At 42.0% G+C, this 16,599-nt stretch overlaps 6 protein-coding genes across 7 annotated transcripts; 4 read left to right on the plus strand and 2 right to left on the minus strand.

The window, feature by feature from the left end:
- Positions 1 to 169: 169 nt before the first annotated feature.
- Positions 170 to 4,981, minus strand: LOC145710602 (uncharacterized). Of its 2 annotated transcripts, none has more exons than XM_081788399.1 (7): positions 4,599 to 4,981; positions 1,599 to 4,522; positions 1,261 to 1,557; positions 828 to 1,217; positions 598 to 783; positions 460 to 521; positions 170 to 419 (listed from the first exon to the last, which is right to left on the minus strand). In XM_081788399.1, exons 1-7 carry the CDS (start codon positions 4,638 to 4,640, stop codon positions 307 to 309), a joined length of 4,014 nt encoding a protein of 1,337 aa, XP_081644525.1. In that variant the 5' UTR covers positions 4,641 to 4,981; the 3' UTR covers positions 170 to 306. The 2 variants fall into 2 exon arrangements, with proteins under 2 accessions (XP_081644525.1, XP_081644518.1); XM_081788392.1 differs by having other exon boundaries at positions 598 to 789; positions 4,599 to 4,980.
- LOC145710635 (NADPH:adrenodoxin oxidoreductase, mitochondrial-like) lies at positions 4,875 to 6,586 on the plus strand. Its single transcript, XM_081788433.1, has 3 exons — positions 4,875 to 5,091; positions 5,294 to 5,656; positions 5,709 to 6,586. Exons 1-3 carry the CDS (start codon positions 5,004 to 5,006, stop codon positions 6,563 to 6,565), a joined length of 1,308 nt encoding a protein of 435 aa, XP_081644559.1. The 5' UTR covers positions 4,875 to 5,003; the 3' UTR covers positions 6,566 to 6,586.
- Positions 6,587 to 6,636: 50 nt separating this feature from the next.
- Positions 6,637 to 12,029, plus strand: LOC145710619 (exosome RNA helicase MTR4-like). Its single transcript, XM_081788411.1, has 13 exons — positions 6,637 to 6,751; positions 6,799 to 6,953; positions 6,994 to 7,191; positions 7,237 to 7,712; positions 7,753 to 7,761; positions 8,798 to 8,946; positions 9,809 to 10,137; positions 10,179 to 10,806; positions 10,852 to 11,052; positions 11,098 to 11,393; positions 11,438 to 11,659; positions 11,701 to 11,857; positions 11,898 to 12,029. The coding sequence occupies exons 1-13, from the start codon at positions 6,640 to 6,642 to the stop codon at positions 11,987 to 11,989; spliced, it is 3,024 nt and encodes a 1,007-aa protein (XP_081644537.1). The 5' UTR covers positions 6,637 to 6,639; the 3' UTR covers positions 11,990 to 12,029.
- LOC145710656 (cytochrome c iso-1/iso-2-like) lies at positions 9,059 to 9,719 on the minus strand. The gene is made up of 5 exons (XM_081788455.1): positions 9,700 to 9,719; positions 9,495 to 9,550; positions 9,345 to 9,453; positions 9,232 to 9,300; positions 9,059 to 9,187 (listed from the first exon to the last, which is right to left on the minus strand). Exons 2-5 carry the CDS (start codon positions 9,540 to 9,542, stop codon positions 9,105 to 9,107), a joined length of 309 nt encoding a protein of 102 aa, XP_081644581.1. The 5' UTR covers positions 9,543 to 9,550; positions 9,700 to 9,719; the 3' UTR covers positions 9,059 to 9,104.
- A 3-nt stretch (positions 12,030 to 12,032) lies between the features above and the next one.
- LOC145710645 (microsomal glutathione S-transferase 1-like) lies at positions 12,033 to 13,363 on the plus strand. The gene is made up of 2 exons (XM_081788444.1): positions 12,033 to 12,236; positions 12,898 to 13,363. The coding sequence occupies exons 1-2, from the start codon at positions 12,063 to 12,065 to the stop codon at positions 13,177 to 13,179; spliced, it is 456 nt and encodes a 151-aa protein (XP_081644570.1). The 5' UTR covers positions 12,033 to 12,062; the 3' UTR covers positions 13,180 to 13,363.
- A 409-nt stretch (positions 13,364 to 13,772) lies between these two features.
- Positions 13,773 to 16,596, plus strand: LOC145710627 (kinesin-like protein KIF9). Its single transcript, XM_081788423.1, has 10 exons — positions 13,773 to 13,841; positions 13,921 to 14,379; positions 14,424 to 14,631; positions 14,680 to 14,974; positions 15,166 to 15,219; positions 15,311 to 15,484; positions 15,748 to 15,961; positions 16,006 to 16,159; positions 16,199 to 16,375; positions 16,419 to 16,596. Exons 1-10 carry the CDS (start codon positions 13,828 to 13,830, stop codon positions 16,503 to 16,505), a joined length of 1,836 nt encoding a protein of 611 aa, XP_081644549.1. The 5' UTR covers positions 13,773 to 13,827; the 3' UTR covers positions 16,506 to 16,596.
- The last annotated feature ends 3 nt before the right edge of the window (positions 16,597 to 16,599 follow it).

Below are 16,599 nucleotides of genomic sequence, written 5' to 3' on the forward strand. Positions count from 1 at the left end.
GTGAAATGACACGTAATGTCAAGGATAGGAGGTCACGGAAATTTGGCCTCTCTAGGATTAGCGCGAGCCCTGAAAATAGACTGAAGGGGAGTTTCCCAGGAAAATCAAGAATAAGCACAGAATTTCCCAATTATCGAGAAATTTCTGTGGATTGTTTGAAGTATTGAAATTATTTTATTTCATTACTAAAGAAGCTTAACTTTGCGTTTTCGCAGGAATGATTTTGATTGGATTGAGTTGAACTTGATTATTAAAGAATAAGGAACAGCATTTTATGGGTAAGAAATCTTGTTGTACATCTTCATCTTAGAATTCGAAGCGAGTGCGAGCTGGGCTAGGAACATTGTCTGATGTGGGTGTGGGTCCAACGGTTGTCATGGCTGTATCTGGAGTCGGACCATCACTGGTTCGAGGAGGCACTAGAAATATCGTTAAATAGTGAACGCTTATCGTTTATACCAAGTGGTACGTAATCAGAGCCAGTATTTGTTGAAGGAAGCCTTGGAGCAGTATAAAATCGTCTTTAATAAGTCTACATAACGAAATCCACATAAATATCACGCTAAAATGTCGAGGGAAAAATGAATAGACCCGTTCCTATCAAGTGCAGGTTTTTGACTCCTTGGTCTCGTCGGAACCTTCTTGTCATCTTCTCGCACTCTTTCCGATTGCTTACGAATTTTTTTCTGCTCTTTGGGCTTCTCAACTTGCCACCAAGCTTTCATCGCATTCTTGACGTTCTTGCGATGCTCGACTTCTCGTTCGTAGTTGTAAGTCAATTCTCTTGGCCTAGTTGGTTACTTATAAGAAGAAAAGATAGCTCCTACCTTTGGATATTTTCTTCTCTTTCCCAGCTGTTTGAAGGACTAGACTGACTCTCCATTTGACGCGTTTCTTCTGAAACCTTCTTCAAATAGTTTAAAAAGTCTTCTTTGTCTTGATCCGTTCTTTCCGAAAGGGGGTTCCTGTGGAAAGGTCTCCCGACCTTTGCTTCCCAGTCCCGCTCATCGTGAACTAGGAGCCGTGGGTCCCAACTCTCCAGCCACTGTTGAATGCTATCTACACGGGTGACTGGAGGGTACACGATACTCGAATAGCATCTCGAGTTGTCGGCTTTGCAAGCACCAAGGAAATTTACAATATGAAAGCCGAGGAAGCAGTAGTTTGTCCAATCGTTCAAGCCGAATTTTCGGTTCCCTTTTATTCCATCATACGTTCTAAAATCAAAGTCTTAAAATGATTTTGACGGCTCAGCGAGACCTGGTACGACCGCCGTTAAAATCTTGATAAGAAGGCAAGTTAGGCGGATGGCACATCCAAAAGATAGATTCCTCCTTTTTGACTTCATTGGATCGATGAGTACGATCATGGTAATCTTTGTAGATGGGTTCTAATTTATTGTTACTAATTGGAGACGTAGTTGTTTCTCGGCGAGTAACATCCTTCACAGCGCTCGAATCGATGACGCCTTTAATGATTAGGTCTTCCCACATGAAGTTATTCTGGAGGCGAAATTGAACAACCATTTCCATCAGACGCTCATGAATCTCACGCCGTCTAAATTAATTTAAAGATATTTTCGGTTAAGATAAGGCGACCTTTTCGGAGATCTCTCGAGAATAATCGCTGCTTGTAAATAAACAACCCAAGTGTCGTTGATAAGGACCATCTTTTTGTGAAGTTCAGACTTATTTCCCTTCCACAAGTCATCCAGCCTTGTACTTTGTAAAATATCGAGAGTATACAAGGTTATTTGCTTGGCAAGTTCGATGGGATGAAGAGTAAGAAGACTAAATTTGGCTGGGTTTTCTGTCTGGTGCCAGAGTGTCTTCTGTTTTCCGAGATCGACTGGCAAAGGTCCCCTTCTTGTGCTATCTGGTGAAAGAGAATTTCCACGATAAAGAGGAAGTGAATTTTTAAGATGAGGATTCGCTTGAAAATCGAAGCTTTGATCGATGGTCTTTTTTAATGTTCGGAAAGCCGATCGCACTTTTACAGTGGATGTTTCCATAAGCGGCGTCATCCAGTCGAGAATCCTTTCCGCTAGAACTTTTCCGCCACCAAGAGGGCAGTGCATATCTTCCCATGGATCTTCTCTGACCCACTGAGTCAGGACCCGAATGACTCTGACTTGAACAGGGTTGTAATACTTGTTCTGATAACTTCGAAGAAATTCACCAAAACAGACCAAGCCGTTATCGAGTTTTGCCTTGAAATCTTCATTCTCCTCGATAACTTTTGGCAAATTGAAACGAAGCTTGAGAAGGTGAAACAATTTATCAGGACTCAGGTCTTCGTCGTTTCCATCCTTGAGCTTTTTGTAAACGAATAGGAATATTCTTGTGTAGTGATCTTCCGCCGACTCGTGTGGATTTTGCGATTTCGGATTCTTCTTTAGGATCTGGTTCGATGGTGGTGACGTCAAGTAGTTTTCAATAATTTCCAGCAGGGAAATGAGATTTCGATTCGGAGTGGAAACTGTGTATTTTTCCCCAAAAGGAGAATCCGGTGCTTCTCGAAGAATCTCATTTCTATGAGGCTGGGGTGCTTCTGTATCAATTTGCGTTTTCAGCAACGCAGATATTTTCTCATTGATAGCACGGTGTTTCCGAGCTCGCAAAAGACCAACCATGAGTCGTCGTCTTTCAACATCCCTTTCATTAAACACCAAACAAATCGACTCGCTATTTTGGCTTATCACTTTGTTTTGAAAAACGATCGTAATCTTCGTCTTAGTGGAGGTTTCGTCATCGAGACGTTCCAAAATCGTATCAGAAACATGGTTTGCGTGATTCCTTGGACCTTGCCACTCATCGATTTTGAACACAGCCCCTTCTGTCTTGGAGTAAATCAAGAAACCAACAGAAAAAGCTCTTTTTACAAGTGCAATTCTTCGTTCATCTTTTCTGTTCACAAGGATCTCCAAAGTATGCTTCATTTTCTTCACAACCTTCTTTGATATATGATTCTTCTTGCCATTAATATACTTTTCGATGGGCTCGTCCAAAATCAGCCTCTCAGCATCATCCCAAAACGCTCCAGATGGTTTTCCTCCCCAATAGGAAACTTTATCTGGACTTGTTCTCTCTTCAATCAATCGTCGAAATTCCTTCACAGAATCGTCAAGATTCAGCTTTTCGTCAATTTCTCTATACCAAAGTGAAGGGAAGAAATTCTTGTCGTGTCTTTTAAAAGCAGTAAGCCAGTCTCTCGAAAGCAGATGTGTTAAACCATTCTTTAGCTTGTTCCCTTCTTCAAGAACTTTGTCAAGAACACTCGCCTCATTTCGAAGATAGTCTTCACGCAGCTGTTCTCCGTAACATTCGTCGATTTCCGCGTTGATCGCATCTTTGATCGAATTCAAATTTTCTATCGTGCAAAAAGCTCGGTAAATAGGACGAAGCAAAAGCTCAGGAAGAAGCCAAACGACCTGGTCACGGATTTCGTAAAATTTCCTCTTTTCGTACTCATCCAGTCTGTTGATGATGTCAGATGAACACTCCTTCACTTTTGCTTCGATTTTTCTGTGAATGATGTCGTAGACTTCGGAGACAGATGGAGAGGGTCCTCTTGTTTCGCGCCCGTTTGTTTCGCTCCCGAGAATCTGTTTCACATATTCGATGAATGTATCCAGCACTTGTCCTTTTGCAACATCGTGAAAAATCTCCGCGATTGAGCCACTTTGGTCCTCTTTTCCGTCCATATCTCCGTCATCCCCGTCAAACATGTCATCAAGCTGATCCGTAAAACGGCGAGAGGTATTGAGCATTTGCTGCAAATATCCATGCTGGCCCAGTAGTTCAACATTGTAATGCCCGTGATATTTGAAGGCATTGTTGAGTTTTTCTAACAATTGGGGGAAGCACTTGAGCTCAACGACAAAATAGCCCAGTATTGCGTACAAATCGCGCTGAAAATTGCGCTCTCGCTTCAGGAATTCTTTCGCTTGAACGACCTCGTTAGAAGAGGCTTTCGGGTAGGTCATGATCATCTCGTCCGCCGGTACTTTCTGAACAAATATTTCCATCGTCACAATTGCTTTCTCGCATCCATCCATGCCAAAGATAGAATTGTTGATCGCCTTGATTATGCCAGCAAGAAACTCGAACTTAGCATATAGTGGGTAAAAGAAGACTTTCACGCAGCCAACGATGATTCTTGCCATTTTCTGATCACGATACTTTTTCTCGAGAATTCGACATAATTCCGCCGTCTGCTTCTCCTCCTGATTTCTCTCCGACGACATGTTCAAAAAAGATCTTGCCTCAATCTCTACTTGCCACGTTTCCTTCTTTTTGGCGAAACCAGGAAGGACGTCGGGACCGCTGGTATCATCTCTCTCAAATCTTTCAGAAAGCTCATTCTGGAAGTTGTCGAGGAAAATCTTCGCCTTATTGATACATGACTGGAGGTTGCTGTCATAAATCAGATTGATGGCCGCTCCGATGACGCGAACAATTCTCTCCGGCGGAAAATCTTTGTCGACTTCATATGGAAGTCCCCCATAAGATTGGAATAGTGTCTAAAAAATAAAATTATTAGTTCAACCATTTTCGACATGCAGAATCTAAAGCGGAAACGAGGAGTTTTTTACTTACTTTGATAAAGTGGTCGCTTACAAAAGCTTGTCCAGCCGCCATTTTTTGCTCTGGACTATCTGTTGACCGCTATTCTTTCTTCTTCACTCATATTTCTGCTTCGATTGTTTTCTTGCGCTCTTTTTTAGTTTCTCTGCATGACTCGTGGAAAGGCTTCTTTCTTCATAACTCAATTTTACTCTCGATGATTCTTCCGAAACTGGCGGAAAATTCTAAACACCAAGTTTCAGCGTCGTTTCTCGCTATTTGCGCTCTTTCTGCGGTACGCCCAATCGCCAGCGCGTAGCGCCGCGCCCCTCCGAAGGAAAAAAAAAGAGAGAAAAGGAAAACCGAAGACTCGCGAATCGTAGGAACTCTTGTGTTACTGGAACCAAACGAAAAAGAGCAAGTAGAAGAGGTGGGTAAATGTTCAAAATAGCAATCGTCGGCGCCGGCCCGGCAGGTGTCTCTGCAGCTGCCCGATTGTTGAAATCAGCCGCGAATAAGGATAGGGGTTCTTGATCTTTCTAGGTGAAGATATTTTATATCTACGATTCAGCATGTATTCCATCCTAGTGTATCTTCAACTTTCGGTCGCACATCTCCTACCCCGCAACTTTGGTCTCCACATAGCGACTTATTTTTATTAATAATTGAGAAAATCAATACAATTCGCAATAATTCCATAAAAGAGAAGAACCACCTGTAGTTCCAAGTCAACCTCTTCGACCGAAGCCTTGTTCCTTGGGGTCTTCTCCGCACTGGTGTTGCTCCAGATCATCCCGAAGTAAAACATACCGCTCAAACCTGGTCAAATGTCGCTGATTTTCCAAACTTCCACTTTTTCGGCGGAGTGAATGTTTCAGACTCGAACGAAAAAGGGATCAAATCCCAGTTTTCGCTGAAAGAACTGATGGAATGCCATGATTCCGTATTTCTATGCAACGGAGCGTATAATGCAAGAAGACTGAAGATCCCAGGAGCCGATTCAGAACGAGTGATAAATGCGCAAAAATTAGTCGGATATTATAATGCAGATGTGATGCAAAATCTTAGCTTTAATCCTTCTCATCTACAAGGTAAGACTTGCGAAAATATACTTTTATAAGATTCTCACTGAGAATTTCTCAGGCAACGTCGGAATAATTGGTGGTGGTAATGTCGCGTTAGATGTCGCACGAGTTCTATTGGAGCCAGAACTTTTACAACCAACTGATGTTAGTAAACATTTCATCGAGCAAGCTCAGAAAGTCGACAAGATCTCCATTTTTATTCGCCGCGGACCATTTGATCTCCCGTGCACGACCCGAGAGCTGCGAGAGCTGATTCATCTCCCGTCGGTTTCGAGAATTATCATAAAAGGCTTAGATGAACCACTCGGAGAATCAGAAAAATACAAAAAGCTCATGAAATCGAGAAAAGTTCAAGAACGGAAGACGAAGCGCCTGTTAAAATTGCTTGCTGAATCAGAAACTGACCAGAAAGCCGGATCGTTCGGAAAAGGAAAAACCGTCGAATTCAACTTCTTTCATACCCCAGAAAATATCTTGGACGCCGACAATGGTGGAATATCTGTAGAGTTTTCTCACCAAGGAAACTCAAGACGTGTTGATCTCTCAGCGCTGGTAGAATCTCTTGGCTACGAGAAAACACCAGTTTCTAACTTCATTACTGATGTTGATACGAAGACAGGACGAGCAAGTGCGTTCGACAGACCGATTTACCTGTCAGGCTGGGCACTTGGCGGGGCGAAAGGAGTTGTAGGTGATTCAACAGAGTCTTCAAGACTCGCTGTTCAAAGTTTATTCGACGACATTGAAAGTGGAACTCTTCAAGCTTTACCAAGACCTGACATCGTCTCATTACCTCATTCTAACTGGGAGAATTGGAGAAAAATCGACGAAGAAGAGCTCCGAAGAGGGCAAGAAAACGGAAAACAACGTGATAAAATTCTTTCAATATCTGAAATGCTCAAGATAACTGAATGAGAACGTATTAAACTGATAATAAACAGGAATAACCAATAAAAAGAGTCTCAATAAAACCAATCGCTGGTTTTAGAATGAGTTTTGGTGGTGAGGGGCTCTTTGATGTATTTTCTGGAGAGTCCGGCGCTTCTGCCGTCGAAGCAAAGACTAATGGAGAAGGAAAGAGAAAAATGGACGATCCAGTCGGTAAAGCCCCATTGCTCTTCAAACCTGTTGATCAATCTGTATTTTAGCAATAATCGACGAGAAAAGACTGAAAGATGATGACGAGGCGGAAATGCGTACTCTTCTTGATTCACTGCCGAAAATCAAAACGGTCAAACTCGACGTTGCTGGATGCTCGCACGAAGTATCCGTTCATTCTAGCGAAGAAGTGCCTGAATTACAAGTAAACACCTTTCTCTGACCTATTGATAATGTTTTTCTAGCCACGAACAGGTCCACCAGCTAGGGAATACAAATTTACTCTTGATCCCTTCCAAGAAAGATCCGTGCTCTGCCTCGACAATCATCAGTCTGTTCTTGTTTCTGCGCATACATCTGCTGGAAAAACGGTCGTCGCAGAATATGCGATTTCTTTGGCTCTCCGAGACAAGCAGCGAGTCATTTACACGACTCCAATCAAGGTTATTCTCCTGCTAACTGAAAGGCTTTATGAAAAATAAATTCAGGCACTCTCCAATCAAAAATATCGAGATCTTCAAGAGGAATTCGTCGATGTCGGTTTAATGACAGGTGATGTGACGATCAATCCGTCCGCATCCTGCCTCGTAATGACAACTGAAATTCTCCGATCAATGCTGTACAAAGGCTCTGAAATTATGCGCGAAGTCCAGTGGGTGGTTTTTGACGAAATTCACTACATGAGAGACTCTGAGCGAGGCGTTGTTTGGGAGGAGACGATCATCTTGCTCCCTGACAACGTTCGATACGTTTTCCTTTCTGCGACAATCCCCAATGCAAAGGAATTCGCCGAGTGGATTTGTCATCTGCATAAGCAGCCCTGCAATGCCGTGTATACGGAGTACCGTCCAACTCCTCTCCAGCACTACATCTTCCCCTGTGGAGGTGATGGACTTCATTTAGTAGTCAACGACAAGAGAGAGTTTAACGATGCGGAGTTCGACAATGCAATGGCTGTATTGAGGTAATTATTCACACAAAACTCGATCATAACTTCAACTCAGAAATGCTGGAGATATGGCTAGGGTTTCTCACGGGAAAATGGTAGTTATCACTTTTTTCTGAAAATTTCATCGTTAGCTTAATTTGACCCGCTGATTCCAAAAATACAAAAATCAGAGGCGCCGGTCGACGTTTTGGTGGTGCAGCGCGCGCTGTCTTGGCGCACTTGGTGCAAGGGAGATTTTTCAGTGAAAATTTCCCAAAATAGTTTTCTATAGGTTTTTGAACAAAGTGAACCCGAAACTAATGGTTATTTTGTTAAATAACAGTTATTATTATACAGCAGTATCTTACAACATGTCGATTTAATTATTTCATGAGATACCACTTCTGAGGTAGGTACTTCTGCTCTGATTCCTCTCGAAAAAATAAGAATAGTCTGCTTTGACTTTTTTGTTTAATCTATGGAAAAGTTCGGATTCCTTCTGCCGAAGGAATATGTTCTTTTTTTTTGAATCTTTAATACTTCTGCAAACCCATGTTCAGAAACTAATTGACAATTAGCTTTTTTCGGCATTTTCGAGGGTAAGCCGCATTATTGACAATGAAATTATCATGTTTTAATCGGAAATCCCCCAATTAATGCATCGAACCACTTTATTTTGTCACCTTCTACAGAAAGGTTCGGACTGCTCTCCGGGGGAGTGAGTAAATATACGCGTTTTCAGGCCAGGCGCTGACCCCGTGCGCGACTCCAGCGCGCGCGCAATGTCAAAAAGTTTTAGTTAAATGCGGATTTCTTGGTGACCGGCTATTTTCGGCTATCCAAAAATTTAAGAGGTGAATTCTTTATGCTTGAGATTGATCATATTCAAAAATCGAGACTGTGTCTGAGTGTGTTCAGTGTTAAAGTGAAGATTTTTCACTAAAATTTCCATTTTTTCGCCTTTTTTTCAAAGAAAACTTAAAATTTGATAGCATATTGTTAATCATCATCCTCGATTTAGTATTGTCCTTAATTTTCATATAAAACCTATGAGAAAAAGTGATAACGGCAATCGCGGTCAGAAGGCGTTCCGAGCCCCGCGCGCTCCCGTGAAAAACCCTAGATATGGCAAAAGGCGACGCTCGAAACAGACGACAACCTCGAGGAGGAACTCAAGGACCAAGCAACATCAAGAAGCTCGTCAAATATTGCCACGAGAACAGCTTCCTACCGCTGATTGTCTTCAGTTTTTCAAAGAAAGATGTCGAAGGTACTAATAGATCTCTAGAACTGATTTCTCCCTTTTTTGTTGATAGCGGAGATTAACACCAAGAAATGCTTCGAGGCCCTCGATCGTGGGAATCAAAAGCATTTCATGCTAGTTTTTGTATGTGAAAGTCTATAATTTATTGACTACAACTGAAGCGCTTATGAGCAGTTGTTGGAAAGGAAGGCAATAAGGTTGGCTCGGTCACCCTTCTTCTTGAGGCCAGCGAAGACCATCTTTGTTCCTAAAAAACCCATTATATCTAGTTCCTTTAAGAACAAATCTTACCGGGAACAAATTTCTTGGGGTTGGTGAGCCACTGCTCGAGGGAAGATTCATCCCAAACGATGCCAGAAGCTAGAATAGATGTTGTCATCTCTCTTTCATAAAATTTAATTTACATTTGATGGCATCAGAGTAGTTGAAGGAGGTCTGGGCGGCGGGCTTGCCGTAGAATCCAGCAAGAGCAGGTCCCTGACCGTGCTTTCCTCCGGCTTCGTAGGAGTGGCACTAGATATCGTTAACTACTGATTTTTTTAATAATGATTTACCTGTTTGCACTTCTGGACAAAAAGCTTCTTTCCCTTGGCTTCAGACATGTTCTTATCTACAAATTTCGATAGTGAAATGTGGACTAGAGCAACAAGTTATGCTGAAAAAGGATTAACCCGGGCGGCCTCCCCCACGGCCATCTGAAACATGCCCTGCAGGGAGATAGGTCAAAATTGCGTAATCTATGAAAAATCGAGCACTTACTTGCGAGCTTGTATCGAACTAACTGAAGTGCTGATAAGCAAAATATCGCAAAATCAGCGATGTTCTAGAAAAAGTTACATAACTCAAAATATTCAAAAGCACTTTTCAGCAAATGCGATGGAAATCCAAAGACAGGGAGGCCTTGACTTCACGACAGAACACGAAAAGAAGCTCATCACGGAAGTTTACAACAATGCCATGGAGTGTCTATCTGACGAGGATCGACAACTCCCTCAAGTAGCAAATATCCTCCCAATTTTGAAAAAGGGAATCGGTATTCACCACGGTGGTCTTCTTCCTATCCTCAAAGAAACCATCGAAATCCTTTTCTCTGAAAACCTTATCAAATGTCTTTTCGCGACGGAAACTTTCGCCATGGGAGTCAACATGCCCGCAAAAACTGTTGTCTTCACATCTCATAGAAAATTTGATGGAAAGGTTGGAAAATTTTCCCGAAACGTAAACTAATCATCCTTTAGGACTTCCGACCTATCAGTGGCGGTGAATATATCCAAATGTCTGGTCGAGCCGGTCGTCGAGGCATGGATACCAAAGGTATCGTCATTCTCATGGTCGACGACCAGATTACGCCCGCCATTGCGAAGGAGCTTCTTCAAGGCAAAGCAGACGCGCTCAACTCAGCTTTCCATCTCACCTACAACATGGTTCTCAACTTACTCCGAGTGGAAGACATCAATCCCGAGTGGCTTCTCGAAAAATCTTTCTACCAGTTTCAGCATTGCAACAAGGTTCCTGGCATGATTAGAGATCTTGATGAGCTCAGCGAGAGTTTGAAAGATATCACTGTTGACGATGAAGAGTCCGCCACCAGCTACTACAAGCTTCGACAGCAGATTGAAAGACTCGGCCGACAAATGGACCAGATTATTCTTTCGCCAAAGCATGTGCTTCCATTTTTGAACCCAGGGCGATTGGTCAAAGTCAGACATGGAAAGAAGAACTTCGGATGGGGAATAATTGTCAACTTCAAGAAACAGAAAGAAACTGGACCCGATGAGGAACCGATTTATCGCGTCGACGTCATGGTAAACTGCGATAAGGAGTCGATCAAGAAGACTTCTACTGATCTCGCCCAGCCTGCAGAAGGTTAGTTATCAATTGATGTTGCCTTCTCTGAAAGCGCATTTTTAGGATCTGATGGAACAATGGAGGTCATCGGCTTTTCACTGAAAGACTGCCTATCATCACTGAGTTGCATCCGCCTTATGATTCCACAAAAACTTACTGGAGCAGATGAGCGACGAAAATGCCGAGACCAGTTGAAAGAAATTCAGCGGCGATATCCTGATGGCCTTCCACTGCTTGATCCAATCGAGGACATGAATATTATTGGTAGCTGTCTTTATTAAAGAGTGGCCTCGTTAAAATTTGATTCAGATCCGAAAATCACGGAAATAATTCGAAAGATTGAAGCTTACGAAAAGCGTCTTTTCACACACCCACTTCACGGAGGGCAAGATACAGAAAACCTTCTTTCTCAAGTCGAAAAGAAGCAAAAAGTACTGAGTGGAATCAAAGACAAGAAGAAGGAACTGAAGAAAGCCAAGCAAGTTATCCAGCTGGACGAGTTGAAAGCCCGCAAACGAGTTCTCAGAAGACTTGGTTATGCAACGGATGCTGATGTAATCGAGACGAAGGGTCGCGTCGCCTGTGAGGTTTCAACTGCTGATGAGGTAGAAAAATGATTGATGATGATCTCTATTAACTTTTTGCGTAGCTTCTTCTCACGGAAATGATTTTCAATGGAATTTTCAACACAATGACTGTGGAACAGTGCACTTCGGTACTTTCCTGCTTGATTTTCCAAGAAAAGGGTGATCCACCGAAACTAGCGGAGGAGCTTGCAGCGCCATTGAGAACCATGCAAGAATGTGCCAAACGAATTGCGAAAGTTTCGATCGAATGCAAATTAGATTTGGAAGAGGAAGAATATATCAAGGTTAATTTTTCACTGCTATTCTAATGAAACATTATTTTAAGCAAATTAACCCCAACCTGATGGATGTTGTTGATGCTTGGTGTAAGGGAGGAACCTTCAAGCAGATTGTTGAGCTTACAGAAGTGTACGAAGGATCGATTATCAGAGCAATGAGAAGACTGGAAGAGCTCTTGCGGGACATGTGTCACGCTGCGAAGGGTATATTTTATATCAAAAAGGCACATCTAATGTTTTTAAGCTATCGGAAATGAAGAGTTAGAGGCAAAGTTCACGCAAGGAATTGAAAAGATTAAGAGAGATATTGTTTTTGCTGCCTCACTCTATTTGTAGATGAATCGTTCAGAAACTGCCAGACACACTTACAGTTAAACGAAGTAGAAATAAAAAAAATAAGTTAAAAAGAATGTTTTCGCTCGACGATGAAAGGTTTCAAGTCTTTGGAGCATGCTCCCTTTTGCTTCTCGCAAAGATGACCCTTATGTCGCTGATGACAAGTCGACAACGAATTAAAACGGGGAAATTTGCAAACAAAGAGGACTCTTACTTCGGAGACAAGTCAACACCCGCCAATTTGAAGGTAACTTTATTTAAGCAAGCATATTAGTTAGATCTTTTTTGAATCCAAGTTTGCCAGTCATTCTGATTAATCTCGGTAGTTCCATACACTGTTGAGTAATTTTATCGTACTCCAGGGGAGTGGGGTCCCGGTCCAATCCTTTCAGATATTCTGAATAAAAATTAATTCTTGAAAAAAGAATACTCCTACCTTCTTCGCAGCGAAAATATAAATCGTGTGCAATAGTAACTCTTTCGCTCATAATTCCTGCGTTTGCTAATCCAGCAATAGATGATAAGATTGTGGAAAATTTCATTTTGCTGAATTTGAGCTCTCAGCATCTTATATACCATCGTTTTATTTGTCTGACAAGTATTTATATTTTTAAATATGCATTCCGCTCTTACATGCTATAAAAATTGGACAGGTAGCATCTCTTAGACGTTGAAAAAGCAATATTGCTTTTGTAACCCATGTTCAGTATCGACTTGCGTTTTGCTAACATGGGATAGTTTCCTACATGCTTTCCAATACCAACCCCAACATTTCCTGACAGTGAAAGCAAGTAGAAAAGCTTTGAGTAAACTCTAACACATAGCGTTGTTTCAGTCTGACAGCTATTTTGACAGCTAAGCAATCATAAGTCCTCTCAAACTCTTCACGCCATCACTTGAAATTTCAGGAGTCTCTCAAAGCCAACGATGAAGTCGAGCGAATCCGTCGAGCGCACATGAACGACATGGAGAACATTTACCCCTTCATTCTCATCGGCTTTTTCTACTGTCTTACAGATCCGAATTCGAACACCGCCAAGTTCCATTTTATAACATTCTTGATCGCGCGAGTACTGCACTCCATTGTCTACATTAACGCTATCAAGCAGCCTGCGCGGGGTATTTGTTTCTTCGTGGGAATTCTTGTCAATGCGTCCATGATTTTTCAATCGATCGCTCACTACATGTAGAGTCTACATTGTAGGCCCCAACACAGGCATCTTCAATAATTATCTATGATTAACAATCCACCATTATCCATTTAAAGCCTAAGCTTCGTAAATATTTACTCGACTGATAAAGACCGAATTCTTCCTTGATTCCTGAAAAGAACGAAGTCAGGCAAAATAAATTCCAATACACGAAACTCTTTTATTATCATTCTATTTGGCAGGTACCGGAAATTGATAAGCAAAATTGCATTTGCATTGTGGCGATGGACACCCTTGATCGGCACACTATCATTCTGAAAGCTGCTTCGATAAACAGATCCAGGCTTAACATAAGTTAAACAATAGCGTCTTTTGTGCTAAGCGCTAACCAAATGGCCCAGGTAAAAAGAGGTTCCCTAGGGCACACCCAGGGAAACACACAGTTCTTCTGGGCACACACTGTGCTACTAAACGGTAAGCAATTACTTCAATATTGAAATGCCCAAACACTTGCGCCTCCAGTGTACTTTAACTTAGTAACGCGCTATTTGGACCGAGATTATGATCACACAATTAAAAAGTGCTATGAAAACATAGAGAAACATGTATATTACAGAGAGTTTCTAGAACACGAGGAAATGAAGACTGTTTGTAAAAAGTAGGAATCAGTTTAAAAAGTGTCTTCAAATGGAACGGCTGCCAGGAAAGGGTCCATTTTTCAATAAAAATGGGTCGCTTTGATTTCAAAATATTTTCTTGCCTATAAATGAGCCCTGATAAAGTTTTCGTGCGCCTTCGGCCAACTGAGGCTGTTCAGGCTGTTAAAAAGGCAAAAAACTGTGTTGTAATCGAAGATGAATGCGAGTTCGAGGCAACCGGCGTCCTCGACAATGCTTCCCAAGACGAGACTTTCAAAGCTGTTGGTCGTCCTCTGGTTGAAGCAACTCTTCGAGGAATTTCTTCAACTCTTCTAGCTTACGGTGGCATCGGATCGGGCAAGACCTATTCCCTCTTTGGCGGAAAAGTCAATCACGAGCGCGGCATCATCCCTCGAGCGCTGGAAATGATCGTTCAGAAGATGGGATCGGCTCAGATCCAAGTCTCTGCTTATGAAGTCAGATCTACGGATCACATTGTTGATCTATTAACACCAGGGCCCATTGACTTGGTTACGTGTACTGTTGGCGGGCAGCTTAGAGATATTTCAAGCTACCCGTTGAAAGATGGTCAATCTGTCAGGTGCGTTTTTTATTCATTTTCATTTTTCATAAGTTTTTCTGAAGGGACATCATGAAACTGATCGAAACCAACCGAACAATCAATAGTCACCAAATGACTTCAATAACGATACTCCAGCACGATGAAGCCGCGGGAGAAACGATCAAATCTCAACTTCTCTTTGTTGATCTTGCATCTGCGGGCCGGAACTCGGTAGTGTCTCGGCAACTGTCTCTTCTCGAGCACGTTGTTGTTACACTTGGCTGCAAGCGGGTATGTTAATGTTTAATATTGAAGAAGTTGACTCTAATGTGAAAATAGGGAACGCGAGTGCCATACAGAGAATGTCGCCTTACTCACACTCTCCAGGCCTCTTTATCTTCCGAAACAAACACAGCCCTCCTGTGTACTCTTCAACCTGACAAGAAACTTTTGTCAGAAGCTCTGGCAACAATCCGATTCGCTTCCAGAGCCTCAAAGATGCCAATCTCCCGAGAAGTCCGTGACCGCGCGCCAGATCCATTCCTCAAGGTTGCAGAACTCAACAAGGAAATAGAAACTTTGAAGAGAGAGCTATCCGTTCAATCGCTACTTACTCGCGGCAAAAGCACAATGGGTGAGTACTTTTTCCCTGTCTCAATTTGCTGCTGAATTTCTGAGTGGCTTGACATTTTGGCGTTATCACAACGATTAGGGCCTTCACTATGAACGTAGTAAAAGTTCAGTTCCTCAAATTTGCCTTGGTGTCATTGAAGTCTTCCGTGTTTACCTTGTCTCTTCCGGCTTTTTGCTGATGTTTAACTTTAGGCATCGAGCCGTTGAACGCGAATCAGATTGCAGAAGCTCAGCGACAAGTGGAAGGTAAGCTCTTTCTTTAATTTTTAGCTGATGTTTCGAAAAAAGTAACGTCATAAAGGCGGCTAACAAAGCTCCTTTTATATGCTCTTTTCAGAATATCTCGCTGGCGGGCAGTACCCTGATGTGATTTCAAACAGACAACTCTGCGCCGTATTTACAGCCTTTAAACAAGTCCTCGCGAAGGTATCCGAAGAGATGAAGCCGAAAGGAGCGCCCACACCAGTTGAAGATACAAAAGGAAATAAAAGTGCAAAGACAAGTGCTAAAGGTATTAATAGCCTAAAAAAACTGTTATAATTTTTCATCTCATACATTTTTAACGTTTATTGAAAACAAAATTGGATGAAAATTCATGGTTTAGTGACCAGACCAGCATCAAGAGCCTCTGTGAAGTCAAGGCTGAGCGGGAGTAAGAAAACTATTTCGAAAGAAATTTTGGAATACCAAAATTTATCACAAATCAAATGATCGAATAATTTTTAGTCGTCAAAAAAAAAAATAATTTTCGCTAAATTCTGATCTTGTTTTTAGGAAATTCTGGAAAGCAGAAGAACGATGCTGATGATAAACCAGAAACTCCTACCCCTAAGTCTGCCAAGAGAGGAGATAAAGGCAAAAACGACAAAAAAGAAGCTTTGGATAAACGAGCATCTGCTTCGAAGGTCGCGCCTCAGACTGAGTCCACCCTCAGTGATGAAATCGAAAAAGATGCTGGCGCGGATGAACATCCTGAGCCGCCAGAGAAGTAAAGATCCTCTTTTTCTGACCGTTATTGAAATTTTTGTTTAGGCAAGTGTCGTATAAAATGTTCCGCGAAGGAGAGGGACGAGTTGTGGTCCGACTCTTGCGCGATGCCGAAGTCCAAGCCATTAATTTGGAAAAAGTCTCACAGGAACAAGCCGAAATTTATAATGACAGGATAAAGATCCGAAACGAACTCAAGGTAAACGATTATAGCCGATATTATCTAACATAAATTCAGCGCAAAGTCAGAAATACTCCTGATGAAGTACTCCCCGATGGCCGCCCCGTCATTACTGAGGATAAATTAGCTGATATTCTCAAGCTTAAGAGTTTAAAACAGGAGCTCACCGACGCGGAGAAAAAATTCCATGTGTCAAAGGCTAAGGCTGAATACTGCCGAGATCAGGCGAGAAAGGTACCTTTGTAATTGTTTTACAGGATACTTTACTTTTTGATAGATCGCAGAACGAGTCGTCATTGAATTCGCCGAGTGGGAAAAAAGAACCTTCGGACTTGAAAGCAAAACTCCAGCTCAGGAAGCATGAAGACCTCACTTGTAAAGAACTCTCTTCTTTCTGACTCATTGTATATGCACATCTTCATATTTTTACAATAAGAGCTATATTTTTATAAAAATAT

Source organism: Oikopleura dioica, chromosome 1, assembly GCF_907165135.1.
Source record: "Oikopleura dioica chromosome 1, OKI2018_I68_1.0, whole genome shotgun sequence".
Taxonomy (NCBI): Eukaryota; Metazoa; Chordata; class Appendicularia; order Copelata; family Oikopleuridae; genus Oikopleura; species Oikopleura dioica.